Source organism: Mya arenaria, chromosome 14, assembly GCF_026914265.1.
Source record: "Mya arenaria isolate MELC-2E11 chromosome 14, ASM2691426v1".
NCBI classification, from domain to species: Eukaryota; Metazoa; Mollusca; class Bivalvia; order Myida; family Myidae; genus Mya; species Mya arenaria.
The window spans coordinates 18,481,221-18,506,269 of NC_069135.1; the positions used below are offsets into that span (position 1 = coordinate 18,481,221).

At 36.3% G+C, this 25,049-nt stretch overlaps 2 protein-coding genes across 2 annotated transcripts in view; one reads left to right on the top strand and one right to left on the bottom strand.

Moving 5' to 3' along the window:
- Positions 1–1,890: 1,890 nt before the first annotated feature.
- LOC128216466 (cyclin-D-binding Myb-like transcription factor 1) lies at positions 1,891–18,020 on the bottom strand. The gene is made up of 18 exons (XM_052923040.1): positions 17,752–18,020; positions 15,204–15,355; positions 14,355–14,459; positions 13,773–13,889; positions 13,145–13,206; positions 12,714–12,867; positions 12,225–12,301; positions 10,716–10,906; positions 10,151–10,329; positions 9,644–9,803; positions 8,157–8,225; positions 7,351–7,433; positions 6,195–6,326; positions 5,596–5,786; positions 4,690–4,837; positions 4,230–4,306; positions 3,662–3,761; positions 1,891–3,406 (listed from the first exon to the last, which is right to left on the bottom strand). The coding sequence occupies exons 2-18, from the start codon at positions 15,352–15,354 to the stop codon at positions 3,309–3,311; spliced, it is 2,094 nt and encodes a 697-aa protein (XP_052779000.1). The 5' UTR covers position 15,355; positions 17,752–18,020; the 3' UTR covers positions 1,891–3,308.
- A 1,475-nt stretch (positions 18,021–19,495) lies between these two features.
- Positions 19,496–25,049, top strand: part of LOC128215890 (uncharacterized) — a 199,565-nt gene continuing 194,011 nt past the window's right edge. The window contains 1 exon segment of the mRNA XM_052922496.1: positions 19,496–19,808. Coding sequence (XP_052778456.1) covers positions 19,496–19,808 — 313 coding nt within the window.

The following is a 25,049-nucleotide window of genomic DNA, read 5'->3' on the forward strand; positions in this document are numbered from 1 at the left end:
AATGTGCATAAGATGTTTGAAAACTCTACACAAGATTTGATCGGAAACAAAGCCCCCCGTCACAAGACCATGACCTTTGATTCCCAAAATCAAAAGGGGCAATCTTCTGATCATGAACAATGTAGAAACAAAGCTTGAAGACACTTCACCAAGTTTTTGAAAAGGTTGATGGAAAACAGAAATGAGACACTGCCAACTCTTGGCAACTCTGGACAACTTAAAAAGTCTACCATGCTTTGCAGGTAATACAAAAACGTTAAGGGCCAAGAAAACAAACCCATTAGCAACTTTGCACAATAAAATGTGATGTTTGAACACTCATTACAACCTTGACCTGTGAGCGAGGGTAATTAAAAGTTGTATTCCCTCATCAATCATTAATTTGCATGTACGAGGGATAATCCAAAACAAACAGGATTGTTCTCATGTAACAAAATTAATATGCCTTTATATGGTTTATTATTTATACATCAACATATACATTAAAAAAGACGCGGATAGTATACGTTACAACCACTGGTAATATCATGAAACTAGTATGTATGGTGCAAAAGTTACAGGGGTATGAACAGGGTCACTAACGCAGACCCGGCCCACGCCGGATGCATTGAAATGACGTTAACAACGTAAACTACGTCAACCTAGTATTTTTCAAAATAATCTCTGTCACACTACTGGATGCACCGTTGGTGGCGATGAATCCATTGGTGTCGGAATACATCCATATACCACGCAGCCATATTGTTAGATACTTTGTAACGTCGCCGTGCGGAGATCTGTCAGCGAATCAAAACGATTTCCTATTAATTGGGTTTTAAATGTCGGGAAGCTGGCAAATTCAAAAGGTGCCATATCTGGAGAATATAGTGGGTTGGAAATTGTCTCGAACCCGAGGAATCCGATCTCTTAACGTGTCGTCTGTGCAGTATGGGACGATGCATTGTCCATATGCAATATAAAGTTCTCGAGGGGGAATTCCCGGCCTCTTTCTGCAACGCGTGCAGGAGCTCCCGGCGGAGTACCTGTTCAAGGGAAATAGACATTACGATCCAGAAAACCAGAGTGCGACTGACACTGTTCTTAACACTTGTCTGTACCATCTTGTACGTTTGCACACTGTGATTGGTGTTATTAGTATTGAATGATACTTGTTTATTTTTTTACTTGTTTTTTTTTCGCATTATAACATTCAAATGGCGTCACACTTGCACATGACGTCACAAATACTTCAAATGACGTCTGGCGGTTTTTCAATATCCTGAGCTATTAGTTTTGGAGGTAATTGCAGATGCATTGCACATATGTTAACAGAAGTGTTTTGTGCCGGGTGCGTGTTACCATGGTATTAAAAGGGCCGAGTTAGAGAAAAGAGCAGTACAAACAGATTCGGCAATAACATGTAACGATAAGAAATACTTAGCGGGTTAAAACGGTATATATATTGTTACACTTATAGTGACACTCTTATTCAAAATCAATACAAACCCATGTATCACAAACATCAGTTTTGACTGATAAACCTTTAACTTCTTAATAAATAATGCATTTATTGAAAATATTAATTACTGATAACAAGATTTTAACCTTGTATTTAATAGCAGAAGCGCACAAATATTAAATGATTGGTGAATGCTAAAAGATTTACTGTGGTCTACTTTAGTATCATAAGGTAGAAATACAGTGTTCAATGCTCATTTCTTTCAAATTAAACTCGATATCCTTCATAAGAACCATTGTTTCCGACATTTATTCATCTTTTTTGGAATATTAAAACAATATTATTAATTGTGGTAAATCTTATCTGGGAGTAAGAGTACATCTTTAACAACTCTATTTATATCTGAAATTATGTTTATGATTTCTTCATTAATTACACAAAACAACACAATGTATTTTTTCTATTTAATTTAAATCAAACGTAATGAAAACCACTTCTCAGGCATAAACATGATCAACATTTAAATATTAGATGTTGACATACAACATAATGTTACAAAAATAAAGTACAATCTTCCAAAAGCAGTTTGAACTTGTTAGCATTTTTGGGATAAAATTTGATGTGATACCAAAATCATAGAAATGGCAATCAGTTACTGCTGTACATAATTATGTGTCAAAAATATAAAAAAAAATCTTAAAAATAAATCTGTTCCACAACGATCCGATTTATTCATGCATTTTGAAAAATATCTAAAAACACTTTTTGTTACCTAAACAGCTTGAAAATATAATTAAGAAATGAATCTCAAGTTAAACATCATTTCAATGCAATACTTAAACCACCAGTACATAAAATCTGCAGTATTTAAATATGAACCGGTATTCCACAACTCAGTGATACAGAGACAGGCTTTATAATATATTATGACACTGAATCAGTTCCCTTCAGCTCATTTTTAATGGCATATTCGACCATTTATGCCTTTGACCATTAACAAATACAGAAGTGAAATAGCATGAATGTGATGTATCTATTACAGTACAATAACAAACCAGGTGGAAAACTCTGGGACTGTTCTCCAAAAAACACATAGAGACAAACATACTCTTAGACTACGGTCTCCAAGAACAAGTGCTTAGAATATAATCTAATCAAATGTCTAAAATAGTTCAGCTGGCACAAATAAGTATTATATTCTTCACGTGTATTGAAACAACGGTATGATTATCCAATATTGTGGGATCACATTTTTCTACAATCATTGTAAGCAGGATCCCTGTTTTGGTCAGTTTCCTTTTCCTCTTTCACAAAGGAGTCATTGATGTATATGAAATTATTATAACTGAGTCTCGTATCAAATCATGATATCCATGTCATCCATATGGCCTAGAATATAGGAATATCTCTATGGCCTAGATTACTGCATAGGTCTATCTCTATGGCCTAGATTACTGGATAGGTCTATCTCTATGACCTAGATTACTGGATAGGTCTATCTCTATGGCCTAGATTACTGGATAGGTATATCTCTATGGCCTAGATTACTGGATAGGTCTATCTCTATGGCCTAGAATATAGGTATATCTCTATGGCCTAGATTACTGGATAGGTCTATCTCTATGGCCTAGATGACTGGATAGGTATATCTCTATGGCCTAGATTACTGGATAGGTATATCTCTATGGCCTAGATTGTAATACAGGCATATCTCTTTGTCATAGTTCTGCAGGAGTCAAGTAGACTGTGTATAATGTTAGTAGTAATATAAGTATGCAACTTTCTGTTCAGGTCATCTTCAATGAGATGGGTTCAATCCTGCATGAGCCTAGCATAGTGTTTTTTATTTTGTTTTGTGTCAAGTCTTCCTTCAGATGTTGACGATGATGTCGTCAGGATGTGATTTGTCTCCCTCAACATCTGACACGGCACCCATCAGGCTGTTACTGTCAGAGTTCAACATCGGGTCTGCAAGAAACACACACACATTACATTTTGAGTGTGTTTTTTTCTTACTTTGAAACTTCTACAAAATTAAAGCTGAAATTTCTTTCAACTATCTCCATGATGGTTTGTTTTTGCTATTACCGGTAATTTCAAATAAATAATACTACAAGGGGTGTGTTATCTATGTAACAGACTCAGGGTTTCGACATGAGTTAAAAGTGCATCTGTTTAGTAACATTTATATAAAAAACAAGCATATATTTATAATTCCCGTACCTGCAAAGGAGGTCATGAGTTGGCCATTGTTGGGACGAGTGTATCGTGCCTGCTTCAGGGACATTCCACCAGGGCTAGATATCACTGATTCTTCAAGGGTCTACAAAGAAATGCTTTTTTTTTTTACAAATATGACATTGGTTATCTGCCCTTGAATATTATCAAGAAGTTGTTACACGTACATGTTCAATCCCAAAGATATGAATACTATCAAACATCAAGTCATGTATTATGTAGGAAGGGCACCAGTTAAAATTTTGATATCAGTCTTAAACAAGAGTGTCATAAATGTACTTGTAATCCCTCTTTGAAGTACAGTAGAATAACATGTGTATCAGAAATTGTTATATCAAGTCAAAGGCATGGTCCCCTCCCCTTCAGGTTTTCAAACCTTGTGACCTCATGGCAGACAAGTTGGGGTATCTGTTACTATTAGGGGTTTCATTATAATGGTTTGCACTCAACAGTTTATTTTTGGGAGCCTATGATGCACAGTCCAAAATGTGAGTCCCAATCATAACCCTCAGGGTTTTAGCATCTGGGAAATATGTGATCATGGATTACTTACATGTGTGGAGAATGAAGGATCATCTGTGAGTGAGTCTGATCTGGAAATCACTCCCTCCTCACTCAACCCCTCCAAACCTGAACAGGAAATAACAGATGTACTGACATTATGAACCTTACAGTTAAAGGCTTTTACTGTGTCAGACTTTTTAATGCTAAGTGACCATTTATAACAAGAGCATCACAAATAAGTGCCTATTTTTGTCTGCTTTTTAAGTTGATGAAAGTGCATAACATGACAATTGTAAAGCCGGTCTTATCAGCTTAGACAGACATTTACAAATTGTCACTGATAACATGTTTCATGAGAATAGTTTTAATGTGTTTTGTTAAATTATGGTAAAGGTTAAAACATTTGCATACTGACAGCGGCAATACTAAGGCTATGAGAATACTGTCACAGTTTTCTTTGAAAGCTAATGGTTGCATATACAATTCTGAAAGGTATAATAATACCATACCTTGTTGTGATGTGTCTATATTCTCTGGTATTTGTATCGGTGTGGAGATATCTGTCTGGTCCAGGGTCACCCCAGGGTCGCTGAGGTCAGAGGCTGATGGCACACGGATCACCAGCCGGGGCTGTAGGCCTAGGTCCCCATCAGGCATCTAACAGATAATGACACATCAAATGACTTGCACAATGAAGTTTCAAAAACAGCATATAACCAATACATTGGTATCACTTCATTAGGCATTATAAGGACAGTATTAATACAATAATGTGACGCACATTGATTTTCTAACTTTAAATAGGTGAGAAAGTTTCACTAATATTTTCAGGTGTTTATTCATCTGCCTAGTGTAGATTTATTGCATCTTTGTAATGTTTACATTATTTTCTAACATGAACCCATACTGCAGTCCAGAAATACACACTTTGTTTACAGATTATTTAAGATTAATCAAAACAGTACTTCCTGTAATAAATATATTGAGGTCAATAGCTTTTAAATTAATCCAATAAAAAATGACAACAACCATTGATTATCCAATCAGAAATAATCAAAAGTTTACTTCAGTATACTCAATATATAAACATATCATTTATGTTTTTGTCAGCTTCTATCTCTTAAATATCTAAAAAAAAATAACCCAACATATTGAACAACAGAAAAATATAAAAAATAATAAATATTTTTACATCTATATCTCCAATTTGGATACATACAAAATCATCATATTATCCCTCAACATTTGATATCAAACCCATTGTGATATTTTATGGTACTGAAGTTAATTAATAAAGCCTTCTAGGTCAATGATTTTTTTAAACAATCACTATTGATTATAGCAGATTGCTGGGTGACCATTGATGATTTATCAATTATATTAATCATTCTGCCATCACAAGAGCCTAGTTGTACCTGACAAATGGGTAATGTGTGTACTATGATCTGCTCCCCGAGGGTGGACTGTGGGCTGGTGTCGGAGGGCTGGGCGATGATGTAGGATGCAGAGGAGGCCGGGGGAAGCTGCTGGAGCACCTCGTATGCTGAAGTGCCTGCCTCCACCTCGTCCAGCCCATCACCTTCCTCAAGAGACAAAGACTCCTCCCCTGGGGTAAGGAAAACACATGTATACAGTTGCACTAGTTTTGCCAATAGAAAAAAAATTGGTTTGCCTAAAATAAAATAAAATCTGGCCTCTCCTGCATGGAGGCAAGAGATGGTTTGCTTATTTGTTACTATACTCAAACTTGCTATCTCTTTCTGACTGGAAACTTGATAATAACAATATTAAATGACTTAGAGGATGACAAAAGGAAGCCATTGCTTGTAAAGAAATCTATTTATAAAAGATGATCACTGGAAAATGGAAAACTGGTCATAACAGATCGGTTACCAATATTAATAACTTGACTAAAGGAATTACTTCAACTCTTCCTTTTTCAAACTAATTCATAATAATATTAATACCTAATTGTTAGCCCTTAGCCCCAATTATAAATTAACTGTTTCTGTACCTGACAGGGTGCTGATCCTGAAGGCCAGAGAGTCGCCAGGCTGGGTCTCCAGTTTCCTGGTACGAGCTGTACCCAGGGCATTCCTCACTCGCACATTCAACAGGTAAAATGTCTTCATGCTGTTCAGCAACTCTTGAAGTTTAAAATACATGCTTATGCAAGTCATTGTTCATATTTTTTTTACAAGGTTAAAGATGCACTCTTCCTCCCAGATGTGATTTACCACATTTTAATAATACAATTGTTTTAATTTACCGAAAAGGATGAATAAATATCGTAAACAATGGTTGTTATGAATGATACTGTGATGAATTTAAAAGATATGTGCAGAAAACAGTAGTGTTGGGAATCGGTTCTCATTTTACTAGCGATAATCGGTTCCACTCAAGTAACCAATTATTGATAGTACAATCATTTTTTTTTAAAATACTAGATACAACCTAAAGTGAAGTTTTATTCAGGCACAGTATTAAACTCTTAATCATTATATGTATATACGTTATGTCTATGATTGAAGTTATGAAGTTATTAAGTGTTGTTGTAAAAAAGATAGTTAATTTTTCTTGCTCATTGTGGCTTTCATCATCAATTTTGTTAAAGATAACATCTGAACACTTATTACTATTTTTTTTCAATTTTTTGTTTGATGATCGATTATAACCAAAAACAATCGATTGTCGCCGATTTCAGGCCCAACCAATCGATTTTCGATTATAATCGATCATCGGAACATCACTAGAAAACACAGTACTTCTACATTATGAGACGATAGTATATCACTGTAAACCTCACCAGTCATTTAATATTTGTGCATTTTCAGCTTTCAAATACACAGATACAATCTTGTTATCAGTTATTAATGTTTTGCATAAATGCATTATTTAGTAAGTAGTTATAGGTTTATAACTCAAAATTTATGTTTGTTAGACATGTGTATGCAATGATTTTAAATAAAAGTGTCACTTTAAATATTTAATGACAACTACGACGAGTCTTCAGCAAAGCAGATCGCTCTAAATATTTTGATTACAACCATACATGTATAATTCCAAACATGAAATAATTATCCTGACACTTTCTAACTATTAAGATTTCAAGTCATGTCATGAATCATAAAGATTAAAACTGTTTGAATAATATACCAGAGTTCATTTACCATTGAAGGGTATAATGTTGTAGTCGGGAATATTTTTCTTCAGTGACCACCACTTCCCCCTCAGCCACTGGGGAGATCGGGCACTGCAAGTGATGTGATTAATACAAATATAGTATGAAAAGAAGATAATACTTTATTAAGCATGTAACAATAATTCATAAAATCTGCTTCCTTTCTTCCTTTATCACATATGCAAAAAGGTTTATATGTCTCAGAAATGTCTTAGCTATTAAATTGCAAATGAAGAATGTGTCCTGCTTTGGTAATCATTAACAACAGCCCCTTGTGGGCATATGCTCTACCGGCATGCAGTTTATTGTTATATTCTGAACTCACAGGTAACCAATCAGTGAACCATATGTTCACAATGGGCAAGAAGTTGTCTCCCTTTGAAAAAAAACTGTTACTACTACAATACTACAAGAATACACAACTCTCTGTACTAAGTTGTCTCCCTTAGAAAATACTGCAGCATTTCAAGAGCCATAATCAAGTCATTCATTGGCGGATCTGGCTGGTTTAAGAAAGGAACCAAGCTCTAATAGATGAATATCTAACTACTGTAGAAGTATGATTAAGATACAATCAAAACTGAAGACTGTGTATCCCATTCACAAGCAATTGTTTACAGACGCCCGAACAAAAGGACAACATTAACCAAGCCAACACATTAGCTCTTCTGGCCTTTGGCAATAATCCAAGGGACACATACTGCATTGTTTATTTATATTGGTATAACCAATACTTTTGGATCCTACTGTACTACCTGAGGAACAAACCTAATCAGTTAACCATAATGCACTAACCTCTGCCAGTCCTTTGCCAGCGTGTCCCAGTCTATATCAGAGTCATCATCTATACCCAGGTTAGACACCCTGAAAGAAGTGCATACAAGTATTCATACTGATTAACTTCTAAAGCATCTATGATCTTAACGTGTACTTATATTGCCCTTTTTTCTCTCAAAAAATTCAGCACTGCATTATACTAAGAAAATATAAAGTTTTAATATTAATTCTGATCATGTTATCAGTTTAGATGTTTAACAGTGAATGAGTTAGTCATATTCATGGTGAAAATCTTGTGTCAATTTTAGACAGTAATACAACATATATTGGTGCAGAGTTTGGGGTGCAGTGCTTGGGCAAAAATGAAGTTGGAATTTCTTTTGTAAGACAATATAATAAAAAAAACCTAATCTATCAGTGTGGTACTTCTTGCTTTCTAAACATGAACAGGGATTTAACATACTGACTTATTTAAAATGTTTTGCCCATTGATATTATTAATATATATGCAATAAAGACAATTCATGACTTAAAAGATAATAAAAATATTATTGAAACAATTTATTGCAACATTACAGTAATCACTTTTTATGCCACAATGTTGTCGTGTGACATTGTTATCTTATGTTGTTGGGGGGGGGGGGACTGGAATTCCCAGAAGAAACCAACTTGTCTGGCTTGGTTATCAGAAAACCAAACTCATATATGCCAAGGCCAGGAATTAAACTTTAGTCACCTAGGTGAGAAGGGAGTGTGGTAGCTAACCACTGCGCTAACAAGACAACATGAAGCATGACTTCAGCACTTGGAGCCATAAACTGCTCAGGCACTTACCGATACTGGCTAACCACTGCGCTAACTAGACAACATGAAGCATGACTTCATCACTAGGAGCCATAAACTGCTCAGGCACTTACCTGATACTGGCTAACCACTGCCCTAACTGGACAACATGAAGCATGACTTCAGCACTAGGAGCCATAAACTGCTCAGGCACTTACCTGATACTGGCTAACCACTGCGCTAACTAGACAACATTAAGCATGACTTCAGCACTAGGAGCCATAAACTGCTCAGGCACTTACCTGATACTGGCTAACCACTGCGCTAACAAGACAACATGAAGCATGACTTCAGCACTAGGAGCCATAAACTGCTCAGGCACTTACCTGATACTGGCTAACCACTGCGCTAACAAGACAACATGAAGCATGACTTCAGCACTAGGAGCCATAAACTGCTCAGGCACTTACCTGATACTGGCTAACCACTGCGCTAACAAGACAACATGAAGCATGACTTCAGCACTTGGAGCCATAAACTGCTCAGGCACTTACCTGATACTGGCTAACCACTGCGCTAACAAGACAACATGAAGCATGACTTCAGCATTAGGAGCCATAAACTGCTCAGGCACTTACCTGATAATGGCTAACCACTGCGCTAACTAGACAACATGAAGCATGACTTCAGCACTAGGAGCCATAAACTGCTCAGGCACTTACCTAATAATGAGTTCCATATCATCTTCCCGCGTCCATTCCTTGCCCCCCTTCATCTTCCAGTTCATGTAGTTGAGCCACTTGGTGCGACATTGCTTCTCCGACCGTGTCACCACCCGCTCCGCAATGCACGCCCACGACAGGCCATGCACAATGTCCTCACCTGGAAATTTGAATCACTAGATCATACATGTAGTTTCTTCTTTTATCACTAACTTACATTAATTTCGTTTGACTCAGTAACATTATACTTATAACACACATAGTTTGTAAAACAATCATTCTTACATTGTTAAAAAAAGAATGGATTAGATTTGTTATATATATTATGTAATAGTCCAGTCTTAAGTTCCTATCAAAGGCAAATAATGTTGTCTTTGAGAATGGCCAGAAACATGATAAACTCTTGTTACAATAATTATAAAGCTGTACTGAATAAAATAAAAGGTTAAACTCCCCCTGCCACACACAAACATACATCCTCCCTACTCTCCATCCAGCCTTACTTACCCGGCTGTCCTCCAGCCAGCTCATACACAGACTGTGTTAGCCTCTTCTCCTCTTCAGGCAGCCACTTGCCTGAGTTACACATGTCTCTCATCAGTCGACACTTGTCCTTCACTGACGATGCACTACGACCTAAGGCCTGCCCTATTGATGCCCAGTCATTAGCATGCTTCATTCGTAACCTGTGACAGTAATTATTGAATCTTCATAAATAACACCATTATATGCAAAATTAAGTTATTTTCATATTTGAGCTTCAACTCCAATACGATTAGAAAATTAGCTCATTTAATAACTTGGCTCAAAACTACTTCAAAATGTTTTAAAAGATGGAAAATTTTCGTTTTTGTTACATAAAAGCTGTAGTCCAGCCGAGTGTACATTGCCTTGTGCATAAGATGAAGCCATATGAAGTTTATTGATTGACCACTGTTTGAAGGATCTATTTGGCAAGGGATAAGGGGAAAAGCCATAAGACATGGAATACAGGATAGTTGTAGGTTTGGTCACAAGTGAGGCTCCTTGTAGAATGTAAAACAAAATTAAGTAACATATTTATTCAACATACTCCCTTAATTTCATCATTTCTTCGTTGGTGTATTTCCCCATGTGATTTTTTTGGTCATACATTCGCGTAACCCTCCGATACACAGAGAATAACGGACGCTGCAGACCTTTCGCAATGGTTCGGTAAAACTGCTTACGGTCATCCTTTGACATCTCAAATATGATCACTGTTGGATCACTGATGTTGTGTTCCTGTTTGGAAAATAATTAAATATAACACTTAAGTATATAAGGCACAAATATAAAGATATCAATTCAATACATACAGATGCTGAAATTTAATCCTACTTTTTCACACTGATAATTTAAATACTCAAGCTGCATTCAAATTACATGCAACCATAAACATATTAATTTAATAGGGTTTTTTTGTATTTACTTTTGATGAGGGTTTAAACAAGTGATCCAAGTTTGAAGGGGAAAGGTGTCACAAAAACTGATGATTTTTCAACATCAACCAGTTATGAAAACAGTATGTCATTTTTTTCTTCAAAACAATGGGCAAAGCCGAGTTATAACCAGATTTTCATTTTGACAATGGATTTTTTTTATAGGATGTATAGTAAGTGGGCAGTAATTAAAAAGTACTTTTTACAACTGTTTGGAGCAGAACTATAGGCATTTTTTTGTTTTGGATTAAAACATTCTATCCTTAATTCATGAAGATGGGATACAGAGGTTGAACTTGTTAAAGAAAAAAATATATGAAACTTTGCATTGTGTATTGTGCTAAACTATTTATAGAAAAGCAAATGAATTTATTTGTTGAAAAGTTTTATAAACATTTTATCCAAAAAATTGAACTAATGAACAGAAATTTTTCTTTTAAAATTTAACCTATTGAGCTAGGTTTAGACCTGTCAGAGGAAACCCATATTAATATTAATAAATGCTTAAGACAACATCCAGAAAAGTATTTTGTTCAAACGCATTAAGTTTGTAACAATTGGACACAAACTGTTTAATTTATGAAGGCGATTTTTTAGATTCCAAGATCTGACCTAGCGACATAGTTTTTGACAAGAGGCTGGCCATATCCGATATCATTCACGGCAACATGAAGAAAAACATTATAAGTTTCAGAACAATTGGATAAAAACTATTGAATTCATGACAGACTGTTTTCTTTCTAAGATATGATGTAGTGAAGTTTTTGACCCGAGGTGACCCATATTCATACTTGTTCAATACAACATGCAGACAAGTATTGTGACAAAAATTCATTACAATAAGATGATGAAAGCGATGAAAGTTCAACATGCGTGATTTTACTTTTTTAATTCTGTTTACAGGCAATAAAAATACAAACCAAACAAAATATTTTTAGTGGCCCCAAACTGTAACAAATTAGTGCCTGTTATTACCTAAAGCCTTACAAATATTCAATTCATTCTATGAAATTCCTATTCTTTAACCTGTAATATTTCCTAAGAAAAAAAATAGAGCTAAAATCAATCAATGTGACAGTTGCGTTTCATTTCAAATATTTTAAATTCAACAAAAAAATTACCTTGCAGTACATTGCTATATTTGCTTGCAGTATTTCCACCTCATCTTTAGACCACTGACCCTGCTTCCACGTTGCTCCTGAAATATTTATTTACAATGACAGACATGATGCCTGATGCCCTTCTAAGAGATACACATTAACAACTTGCTGTTTTACTGAAAAAGAACAAAATTAACATTTTCAGATGAATTGTACACAACTGTGTCAACACTTATCTCATTTGAAAATACAGAGGCTGTACCTGAGTAAGAAACTAGTTTTTGTCATCCCTGCTGGTGAGTCAGGACTGGGAGACATCATCTTTAGGCACCTTGTCTCCCTTCATCCGGCCACCTCCATTTTGGCGCTAACTTTTGATCCATACCTGAGTTATGAAGTGAGGTTTTGTCATCCCTACTGGTGAACCAGGACTGGGAGACATCATCTTTAGGCACCTGGCCTTGCTTCATACGGCCACCCTACATCTTGGTGCTAGCTTTTGATCCATACCTGAGTTATGAAGTGAGTTTTTGTCATCCCTGCTGGTGAACCAGGACTGGGAGACATCGTCTTTAGGCACCTGGCCTCTCTTCATCCGGCCACTCTCCATCTTTGTGCTGCCACCCATACCTGGCAACATCTCCGGTGTAAAGTCTTCATTCGGCTGAAATAAGACAAGGGTATCCGATGATGAACTAAATCTAGTTATCTTCGAAGAAAGCTGACATTAAATAAAAACTTTTTTTATTTAAATTGTTTTTTTTTATCATTTCACAAATCACTTGATTACAAACTTTTTCACATTAGCAAGGTTTATAATAGTGAATAAAATATATTTTCAAGTTGAATTACATGAACATGCATTTTATTGGATATTTGAATACTAAGATAGCAATCTAGGCTCCAGTAGTATCATATTGTACAGTACAGTGTACACTTACCTCTTTTGCTTGATACTGGTGCTCTGCTGCCAGTAGTGTAGATGGCTGATCTTCTCCAGTGGCTGAAATAAGTAGTAAACAATACAGAAGGTTGAAAAAAAGCTTTAAACTTTAACAAATACATGACCTTATAAGAATGAAATATATTGGATACAATTTGAGAATCTTTATTTTATCAATTTTTGTACAAATGTATCATAAACATTTTATTGCAATGGCAAAGCAATCAATTTTTACAGTAGAATTGTTTTGAATGTAATGCACTTTTATAAATAAAAAGATGACATTTTGGTTTACTAGTTCAGATGTTAATTGTTTTTAGAAACATGAACAATCATCTAAACAACACAGATATATAACATACACTATGATCATTAAACTATGGAAATATATTTGACAATTAATAAATGATATCAACACTATAAATAATCATGCCATTTCTAATAGAGACCCACATGTTTGACTTCTTATCGACATTTCCTTCAAAGATTGCCTAATATTCAAACCATTTTAAAATATTTTAAAATAAATGTTAATTATAAATCAAAGACAGATGTGAGAAGCAGCAAATATAATCTGCTTGACCACACATTTATGACCACAGGTGTACATGTCCCTATGATCTGACCTGCAACAGTGAGAATGTAGGCCTGCCCGTCCTCCGCCTGCATACGGTAACGCTTGAGAGCCGGTTCTCCATCGTCTGCCTCATCCGGGAGCAGCTCCAGGGTGCCAACACCAAACGCTACATAAAACACATTAACATTGTTATGACTTTCTTATAACCTGTTTGCTTCCATTAGCATGACCCACACAGTAAAGTATATCAAATGTATTTTTTTGAAGTTATTCTTTTACAGTACAAAAGTAATGCTATAAGTGAATTTTTATGCCAACACTCTTAACTACCAGTAATCCAAATCGACAAACATGACTCCAAATCACCTTGATATAATGTTAACATAACTTAAGCCAATGGAGGGATTTTCGAGTCAAATAATAACCCATGACAAACAAAAGCACAAGGACTTTGATTCAAAATATTCTTTTGTTCAGCAAAGTAGGTCATTGTTGAGGGAAGTCGCTATCTGTGTGAAGCCTTATATCAATTGTACAATGCAGCATTTCTAACTGTACATCACACTCCTTGTGTATGTTTAGACTCAAATATTTATGACTGGATCAACCAGTTTAAGGCATGTATGCTCACAGTTCCCTGACGAGCTGACAATGAGGAACTGCTTGTCCTGGCCGCCCTCCTCTGTCAGCTCCAGTGAGGATACAGCCTCCACATCAGGATCCATACTCGTATCCTCTGCAACCAATTAAACATCTTACTACATGTACGTGGTGTCATCATCATCATCATCATCATCATCATCATCATCATCACAGATCACACCTTTACGCAAGCTACTTAACTACTGTTTTAGATAGTTATATCTTCAACATCGTTAATCATTTATGAAGGTATGTCATTAACCAAAATCAGTACTGTGAAGCATTCTTATTTCTAGTGTTTAAAATGTATTTCTTGTTTGTTATATGTGAAGTTAAATACCCATGGTAAGTGTTTTTTAAAGACTGAAGCCAGTAAAACAGTAAAGTGAGATGAACAATCATCGAAAAATATTTTCGGATGAACAAGTTCGAATCGGTATATTCGTGCTTGCCATCTTCAAATTTAAACAAGCCCTGCTCAAAAGATTAGCAAGCCCGGAAAGCAATTTACAATATCAGGCCTTGCAGGCTTGTGCTAATTTTGACCACTGGATTAATTTGTGTTTATTATTGCTCTTATTTTACGACGGTAAGCAAACCATCAATAGCTACAAATGTATAAGTGAGATGCAGATGTTTTATGTTTTATCAATAGCATTCTGTTTTTGTTTGTTTGTTTTTCTCCATAAAAGGCCACCTTGTAAATATGATGTTGTTTATGGTCGAACCTGTAATTATGTCATAATGGGTATATATACCTCCTCTAAATAAAGATATTATTATTTTTAATATTATTATTATTATTATTATTATTATTATTATTACTATTATTATAAACCTGTTTTAATGATGACATTGTCCATTTCTGACTGGCCTGAAATTGCGCACAGCATGTCTTTCTCCTGAAGACCATCAACCATCAACATTTTAACAGCTTCTCTTGAACCATCACAGCTGTCATTATCAGCTCCGTGCTCATCACTGTTCATCCTGAAATAATACACACAACACATTGTATTGGCAATATAAAACGTCAGTTTTGTTTTACTTTTTAAAAAGTGTGATGGATCATGGGATTTTTGGCCCCTTGAACAAAGCAGTGTTATTTCTTCACCATTTTGGGATGTTCATGTTCAGATAAATGCGTCATTTTGACTATAGTTCAGAATGAAATTCTTCCAAGTGATTAACAAAACATGCTTGCAAAATAGACAAAAAGGGAGGGTGTGACAAACAAGTCTTCCATACAGAAATGGTTTTGAGGTCCATTTGATCAAATCATCCCTGACTATTAAATGTCTTATCTTTGTTCATCCTCTAAAAAATTCTATCAGGAATGTACATGTACCAACCAGAATAAAATTTTGATAAAAACAAGGCTTTTCACCAATTTGATCATTTTAATCCTCAGTCACATTAACCTTACTAAATTTTAAGTTCAAAATATCAGTTTCAAATATTTCAAAAAGATAACAATTAAGTATAGGTCCCCTTCAAAACTGAAGAAACTACTGTCAAACAATACATTGTATGCATCTTTCACCCAAACACATAGCTGACAAATACATGAACTTTTCTATTTTTCCTGTTTTTCCTATCAATTTATTTCTTACTTTTCTGCTAGTTCTTGGTTCTTCCACCCATCACATATTTAGTCTGTTCTGAATGGGAATTTCAACTTCTATCCACTGAATCAAGATTTCTTCAGAATTTTGGGCTGACCATAAGTCAAACTATCAAGATATCCAATTTAGCACTAGTGGATCCCGGCAGTGCTAGCTTGTACAAAAAACTTTTGATATGAATATAAAACTGATGAAAAAGTTTGCATAGAAATAGAATGCACCAAAATCCATGACACACAGTTACACCATTCCATATCAGCCCCTATTTTTTGAAGTGCAGTCCATAAACCCCAACACATCACATTTATGGCCTAGAAAGGGGCTGCAGGTGTAAACGGGGAATTGGCTCATTGTTGGTGTCTTAAATGTAAAAAAATATCATTTTGACAATATTTTATAATGATGAGAAACACAAATAAGTATAGTATATATCTAGATTCTAGAGACTATTTATTTTCAGCATTATTGACCTTATATATGGTGATTATCAATATGGTATGTCTATCTGACAAACTTTTATATTGCAAACAAAAACAACTAGAGCTGTCACAGAACACTGCACTTCCTCTTAGTGTGCTTTTAACCATTGTATGAAGTTTTATTAAATTCCATCAAGTAGTTTTCAAATTATGCTCCGAACAAGAAAAAGTGTCGAACAGAAATATGGTTCTTTCACACTGCACTTTCTCTCATTTTGCTTTACTGAGGTATAAAGTTTAATAAAATTCTATCCAGTAGTTTTAAAGTTATGCTCAGGACAAGGAAATGTGAGAAAGGGCAATACTGTTCTTCTGTAATAAAGTAGAATAGATTTATGGTTCTTGTACTGGTTCTTGTACTTTGCAATTTCTCTCATTGTGTTTTACCATTGTATGCCGTTTAATCAAATTTGTTCCAGTAGTTTTAAAGTATTTCCTCAAAACAAGCCTAGAACTGTCAGTTTGAGGCCGATAATGTATCACTTTACATGATTAAAAGAATATATTGTCGCTGTCTCAGCTAAGTTTACCCGTTTAAAAATGGCACATGATTGTTTCCTAGTTTATAGTGTGTATATTTTGCATGGGCTGGTATTTTATGTGGTAGACAAACTCAGTCGATTTTGAATTTTAAAAAGTCTGGGAAGATACGAGCCGGAAAGATACGAGTGTCGTAAGCAATGTGATACAATAGTGGATAAGATTCAGTGCATTGTACACAACGATATCAAAGTTTTTGACAATTTTCCTTTTTTCTTGCAAAATTGTCTGGCGTCTAGTGATAAACACTGATAAAGTAAACCTGGGAGGAAAAGTGCAACCGGTGTGGAGCTCGAACCCACAACCGCCGGAACACTAGCACAGAGCTCTAACCAACTGAACTAACCGGGCGGCTGGTTCTAGCCCACACACACTACAGTGACTTTAAAAATGACTTACATGTACAGAATGTACACATTTCATTTCATTCTTTCACCTGTTCAATCCTCACAAATTTTACTTTTAGCTTTCAATTGTATGGTGACGTGAAAATACATCAATAAAGGCTATCTGTGTACCCCAGTTACCACAAAAGTCACAGAGCTCAATTAGCTGTTAAGAGCTAATAGACTTTATAAGAGGCGCAGGTTGTTACAACATGTAAACTAGTACAGCTCTGTTTACGAAAAACTGAATTAGACATCCGCCATTTTGAATATATATTTTCAGAATACCATTAAAATAATACAATATGAATACATATCATAGTGATTCAATGCGAATGCTAATTAAGGACCCTTACCCTACTTTCTTTTTTGGCACGTGGATGTCAAAAGTTTGTTTTCGTACGGGTTCCTTGGAAAGAACCAGGATGAAAATCTCGCTGTGGCGACTGCGCAATAATACAAATATCACAGGTTTTATGTAATAATGCTCATTACAAGTAATGAATAGTCGATATTTGACATGATTTTATAGTAAGTAAATCTGCGTTAGAATTCATTCTATATATATGTATATTATCTTAAGAAATTACTAATATTAAGGAACTCTTTATTTGCTTAACGGCGGCGACGAAAAGGAGCAGTCAACACTTTTTATCCTCGATTACAAACCACTAAAAATAAATATTCCGATTGACTATCAGGTTTGTTAATCGCCATAACAACACACTTCCAAATACCGAAAATATGATGATGATGATGATGATGATGATGATGATGATGATGATGATGATGATGATTGATGATTGATCATGTCATGATGATGATGATGATGATGATGATGATGATGATGATGATGATGATGATGATGATGATGATGATGATGATGATGGACAGTATATATATACTAATTATTATATTTTTATATTTTCAATTTAGAATTATTTAGTGTGACGAAACATATTTCGATCAAGCACTTTACGAGAGACTGAAGTGTTTTACTTGATATTGATAAACACAGCAAAAGGCCTTTACACAAAACAATTCATGAACTCCTAAGCTCACTTTGTGTTCACTTGCCCTGTATAGCCGAGGTGAGGCGGGATTAAAAGTTTTTAATTTAAGCTGAAACTTATTTAAAAGGATTAACGTATTAAACGAATTAAACCCGCACACAACTGTCCTACTAAGGAAAATAGGGTTGTGGACGAATTCCATGTTAATCAGAGTGCCCTCGTGCACAAGCGATTCTGCAAATATAATAGTAACAATATGTACATGTCAATATTCAATATTCAATAAATGAAACATATACTCGTAAGTCTTTAAGCGTTTGAAATTTACCAAAGTAACCCCATTCCCAGCAACACCGCACCGCACCCCCTCCCCAGTCATTCCCGGTAATTGTTATTTTTAAATGCCAATAATTATATAAACGGGTGTATTCCTCAAGTTCGCTTGGACAGGAATGCCTTTGACTTGAAGATTTTTCTTTTATGATAAGGAAAATTTAATGTCCTTAAGTTGCCGAATACCGACAAATAGTAGAAAATTGCCATATGATTCAATTTCCTGATCTTTAGCTAATCATTTTTGTTAGAAAGGCAATATGACCAAAGATATCGAGATTTATGAACGGATGCTTGAATTACTTAGTCATCAATATATACATCAGGAAACGAAAACGTTCGCTAAAAAATAAGATACATATATAACAAGGCCATTTTTGGTCGGTGAAGAAATTATATATTGTTTTCGTGATTTGCATGATAACCTCAACAGTAAAATTAAATTGTTTCCCCCATTTTTTTCTCAAAAACAACACCCAAAATAACAGTTGCAGTTATATAGATTGTTTAAAATATATATAACAACTTTCTAGGTCTGTTTTGTAATGACCAGTCCTGGCATAGTGCCACTGTCTATGAGCTTTAAAACTGCGCACGCATACCAACATTTTGAACACCTATATTCGGTACTTAAATACTAATCTTTGGCCAAGTCGTCAAAATAAAATCGGCCAGCGTGAGATAAAGCGGCCGTAAACCTAAATGACAATTTAATTGTCACACACATCGAAAACATAGACACTAGCAAATAAACATGCATCTCACGCCAAAAGGCGTCGGGATATTGTTTGGAATTTTGTCAGTTTTCGCCGGGCAATATCAGGCTACAGAATGCGAGAGCCTGGTTGACGGATCCGGTAATCTAGACATTTCTGGTGGCACGGATTGTACCCTTTCTTCCGATTTAAACAATGTAGGTACATTGGTTGTGTACGGTACGATAACCGTGTCGGCACTCGCCGTCGGCATCCAGTGCGAGTCGTTTGAGATCAAGGCGGGGGGTAAGGTGACGGCGGATGCGTTGTCAACTTCCGGTAACGGTACGGGAAACAGTCTAGGCTCCGGAGGTAAGTTCAAAGCCTTGCACGTGCTAAAAGAATCAAAATGAAAAAAACAAGCACGAGCCTGATTTTGTTATATATTTAAAGACATACTATGATATTTTTTTCATTATTAATTAATTAATTATTATTATTACTATTATTATTATTATTATTATTATTATTATTATTATTATTATTATTATTATTATTATTATATTAATACAATTATATTATAATTATATTATTATTATTACTTATTGGGTGGCGAAATTGTCATTGGGTAAAACTAGTATACAGATATATTTATTTGTATAGGACTCCTTGTATAAAAACACCACTACCCTTGCTTACATTTGGCCCAACAGTAACAACTAAAATCACGGTTTTCACAACCGAAAATGAATATATTGGGAAACGTGTACAAATTTAATTTTTAACGTCTTCATACCAACTCCTATACTTGTATACTCAAGAATCCCGGCATTCATCTCTAAATGTGCATACATTTACCACCCATAGTCGGCTCGAGTACTCACTAAAAACACCTCTCGGAATATCTCGCAGCAAAAAGGAGGGGTGGGGGTTGTAAGGCGTGGTCAGTAAGGGCAGTCAGCCACAACTAGGTACCGCTACTTAACTATTTTAATTTAGTGTGTTGTGCGAATGCCTCATTAATAACCAGCGCACACACAGGAACCGCTAGATAACCCACTCAGTTATACAACCAATAGATAAATTCATGGAACGTTCGCGGTTGTTTTCGTCAGAGCCAGTCAACGAGGCATTCCGAAAACTTGCGACAGTTTTCATCCCAAACCCTCTCGGTCGTTTTCGTCAGTGTCTGTCCATAAAATCAAATCAGAATCCGTCCGGCGGTTTTTCTGGCGGTGGCATGAGCGTAAAACCTAATCAGAATGATTTCGATGTGAGTTTTATGTGTCTGGCTTTCATTGCAGTTGTTTATCACTTATAACATTTCATTGCAATAACTTGAGAAATGGCGGTTTTCAGCACTAATGCATTCAGCATTAATGCATATTAATCAAGAAATATTAGAATTATTGCCGTAACTTATCGTGTACTTGATCTTGGATTGACCTTCATTTTATATCACTAACAGATTTAGAGGGTGACTCTAAAATCGCCAAAGTTTACTTTATTTTGTCAATATTTGAGAAATAAATAATAAAATACGCTCATTGTGCATCTTTTCCGACAACAAATTGTTAAACTTTTTTTTTGATTGAGTTGGCCCAAATCCACATGCAAACCGTTTAATGTGCGTGAAGTTAGCAGCACAACAGCATAGCAGCAAGCTGCCAGCAGCAAGTTGATATGCTGCTGGCAGCTAGCTGCTATGCTGCTGGCAGCTAGCTGCTACATTTTTTAAATATGAATATAATGATTTATATGAACTATATACTACTTTAGTTAATCATTGTATGCTTTCCAGCTGTTTATAGGAATATAAATAGTGGTAAGAAAAAATGAGATTTAACTGTTTTAGCTTAATGTTTGGTAAACTTTTGATTACTTCGGGTCTTTTTGATAAGCGGTCCACCAACACAGTTATTTTCTTGCGAAAGAACAATTTCTCGGGCCAACGGGACCATACCAACTAAACGTAATCTTTATTTATAGTAAGGAAACTACAATGCCTAAGATTTGACTACCATTACGAGTAGGTATGATAAATGTTCAAATACCATGCGGACGAAAAGTGCAGGGATGAACTAGGCCACGAGCCCTACAATGTGTGCTATTTCGATAGTTGGAGCTTTTGTCCTGAGTAGGCGAAAATAGAGCTCGAAAATCGAAATTTGCTGCTACAAAAGCCATTTTGGGGACGCACTGACCCGAAAATTCGAGTAAGGGGACCATAACGAAAAGTGCAGGGATGAACTAGGCCACGAGCCCTACAATGTGTGCTATTTCGATAGTTGGAGCTTTTGTCCTGAGTAGGCGAAAATAGAGCTCGAAAATCGAAATTTGCTGCTACAAAAGCCATTTTGGGGACGCACTGACCCGAAAATTCGAGTAAGGGGACCATAACGAAAAGTGCAGGGATGAACTAGGCCACGAGCCCTACAATGTGTGCTATTTCGATAGTTGGAGCTTTTGTCCTGAGTAGGCGAAAATAGAGCTCGAAAATCGAAATTTGCTGCTACAAAAGCCATTTTGGGGACGCACTGACCCGAAAATTCGAGTAAGGGGACCATAACGAAAAGTGCAGGGATGAACTAGGCCACGAGCCCTACAATGTGTGCTATTTCGATAGTTGGAGCTTTTGTCCTGAGTAGGCGAAAATAGAGCTCGAAAATCGAAATTTGCTGCTACAAAAGCCATTTTGGGGACGCACTGACCCGAAAATTCGAGTAAGGGGACCATAACGAAAAGTGCAGGGATGAACTAGGCCACGAGCCCTACAATGTGTGCTATTTCGATAGTTGGAGCTTTTGTCCTGAGTAGGCGAAAATAGAGCTCGAAAATCGAAATTTGCTGCTACAAAAGCCATTTTGGGGACGCACTGACCCGAAAATTCGAGTAAGGGGACCATAACGAAAAGTGCAGGGATGAACTAGGCCACGAGCCCTACAATGTGTGCTATTTCGATAGTTGGAGCTTTTGTCCTGAGTAGGCGAAAATAGAGCTCGAAAATCGAAATTTGCTGCTACAAAAGCCATTTTGGGGACGCACTGACCCGAAAATTCGAGTAAGGGGACCATAACGAAAAGTGCAGGGATGAACTAGGCCACGAGCCCTACAATGTGTGCTATTTCGATAGTTGGAGCTTTTGTCCTGAGTAGGCGAAAATAGAGCTCGAAAATCGAAATTTGCTGCTACAAAAGCCATTTTGGGGACGCACTGACCCGAAAATTCGAGTAAGGGGACCATAACGAAAAGTGCAGGGATGAACTAGGCCACGAGCCCTACAATGTGTGCTATTTCGATAGTTGGAGCTTTTGTCCTGAGTAGGCGAAAATAGAGCTCGAAAATCGAAATTTGCTGCTACAAAAGCCATTTTGGGGACGCACTGACCCGAAAATTCGAGTAAGGGGACCATAACGAAAAGTGCAGGGATGAACTAGGCCACGAGCCCTACAATGTGTGCTATTTCGATAGTTGGAGCTTTTGTCCTGAGTAGGCGAAAATAGAGCTCGAAAATCGAAATTTGCTGCTACAAAAGCCATTTTGGGGACGCACTGACCCGAAAATTCGAGTAAGGGGACCATAACGAAAAGTGCAGGGATGAACTAGGCCACGAGCCCTACAATGTGTGCTATTTCGATAGTTGGAGCTTTTGTCCTGAGTAGGCGAAAATAGAGCTCGAAAATCGAAATTTGCTGCTACAAAAGCCATTTTGGGGACGCACTGACCCGAAAATTCGAGTAAGGGGACCATAACGAAAAGTGCAGGGATGAACTAGGCCACGAGCCCTACAATGTGTGCTATTTCGATAGTTGGAGCTTTTGTCCTGAGTAGGCGAAAATAGAGCTCGAAAATCGAAATTTGCTGCTACAAAAGCCATTTTGGGGACGCACTGACCCGAAAATTCGAGTAAGGGGACCATAACGAAAAGTGCAGGGATGAACTAGGCCACGAGCCCTACAATGTGTGCTATTTCGATAGTTGGAGCTTTTGTCCTGAGTAGGCGAAAATAGAGCTCGAAAATCGAAATTTGCTGCTACAAAAGCCATTTTGGGGACGCACTGACCCGAAAATTCGAGTAAGGGGACCATAACGAAAAGTGCAGGGATGAACTAGGCCACGAGCCCTACAATGTGTGCTATTTCGATAGTTGGAGCTTTTGTCCTGAGTAGGCGAAAATAGAGCTCGAAAATCGAAATTTGCTGCTACAAAAGCCATTTTGGGGACGCACTGACCCGAAAATTCGAGTAAGGGGACCATAACGAAAAGTGCAGGGATGAACTAGGCCACGAGCCCTACAATGTGTGCTATTTCGATAGTTGGAGCTTTTGTCCTGAGTAGGCGAAAATAGAGCTCGAAAATCGAAATTTGCTGCTACAAAAGCCATTTTGGGGACGCACTGACCCGAAAATTCGAGTAAGGGGACCATAACGAAAAGTGCAGGGATGAACTAGGCCACGAGCCCTACAATGTGTGCTATTTCGATAGTTGGAGCTTTTGTCCTGAGTAGGCGAAAATAGAGCTCGAAAATCGAAATTTGCTGCTACAAAAGCCATTTTGGGGACGCACTGACCCGAAAATTCGAGTAAGGGGACCATAACGAAAAGTGCAGGGATGAACTAGGCCACGAGCCCTACAATGTGTGCTATTTCGATAGTTGGAGCTTTTGTCCTGAGTAGGCGAAAATAGAGCTCGAAAATCGAAATTTGCTGCTACAAAAGCCATTTTGGGGACGCACTGACCCGAAAATTCGAGTAAGGGGACCATAACGAAAAGTGCAGGGATGAACTAGGCCACGAGCCCTACAATGTGTGCTATTTCGATAGTTGGAGCTTTTGTCCTGTGCCATAAACATTCGATTCAGAAGGAGGGGTGCATGTCAAAAGGTTTCGCCCCTAAGTTACGCCCCCTCTAACGTCAATTCATGGATCCGCCCCTGCATATACATACATACATACATACATACATACATATATATATATATATATATATATATATATATATATATATATATATATATATATATATATATATATATATATATATATATATATATATATATATATATATATATATAAATATACAGTAATCTACGTAATAAGTTCAACAATTTAAACATTTCACATTTAAATCACATTTCCAATTCATAATTGAATTGTTTATTGAAAATATTGATAGGAAGAACACTGACAAAATGCTTGGGTTTTGTAACCGAGTATAACCGAATATAACCGAATACTTGGAATAAGCACCTTGCTAGAATAACAGGGTCAATTATTTGTTACAAATGCGTTAATACATCCTACCAGGCCTATTAATTGAAAGCAGTGTTGGGAATATTATATCTGTAATTTATAGCAGTGTTATTCTCCGACAAACAGTCCAATTGAAATTGATGCTGAAACTTTTCCAAAGCCATTAATAACTCATTTCTGAGTTTAAACCTAAAACTAGAAAAACAAAGGGTATTATAAGAAAGAAAGTCCGAAATATATATTATCTAATTATACAGTGAAATTGTTTCCATCCATATTCAGATTGTGCATGAAACATTTGAAAAAAAGAAACGATTTTGTTTGTACGTCGAGTTTGCTGTATGTCCCTTCTACGAAACTG

Coding starts and splice junctions, on each gene's coding strand:
- LOC128216466 (XM_052923040.1), bottom strand. CDS start 15,354: ATGAACAGTGATGAGCACGGAGCTGATAATGACAGCTGTGATGGTTCA. Junction 7,434..8,156: donor CTGGCAAAGGACTGGCAGAG/GTTAGTGCATTA, acceptor CATCACTTGCAG/TGCCCGATCTCCCCAGTGGC. Junction 3,407..3,661: donor ACTCATGACCTCCTTTGCAG/GTACGGGAATTA, acceptor TGTTTCTTGCAG/ACCCGATGTTGAACTCTGAC.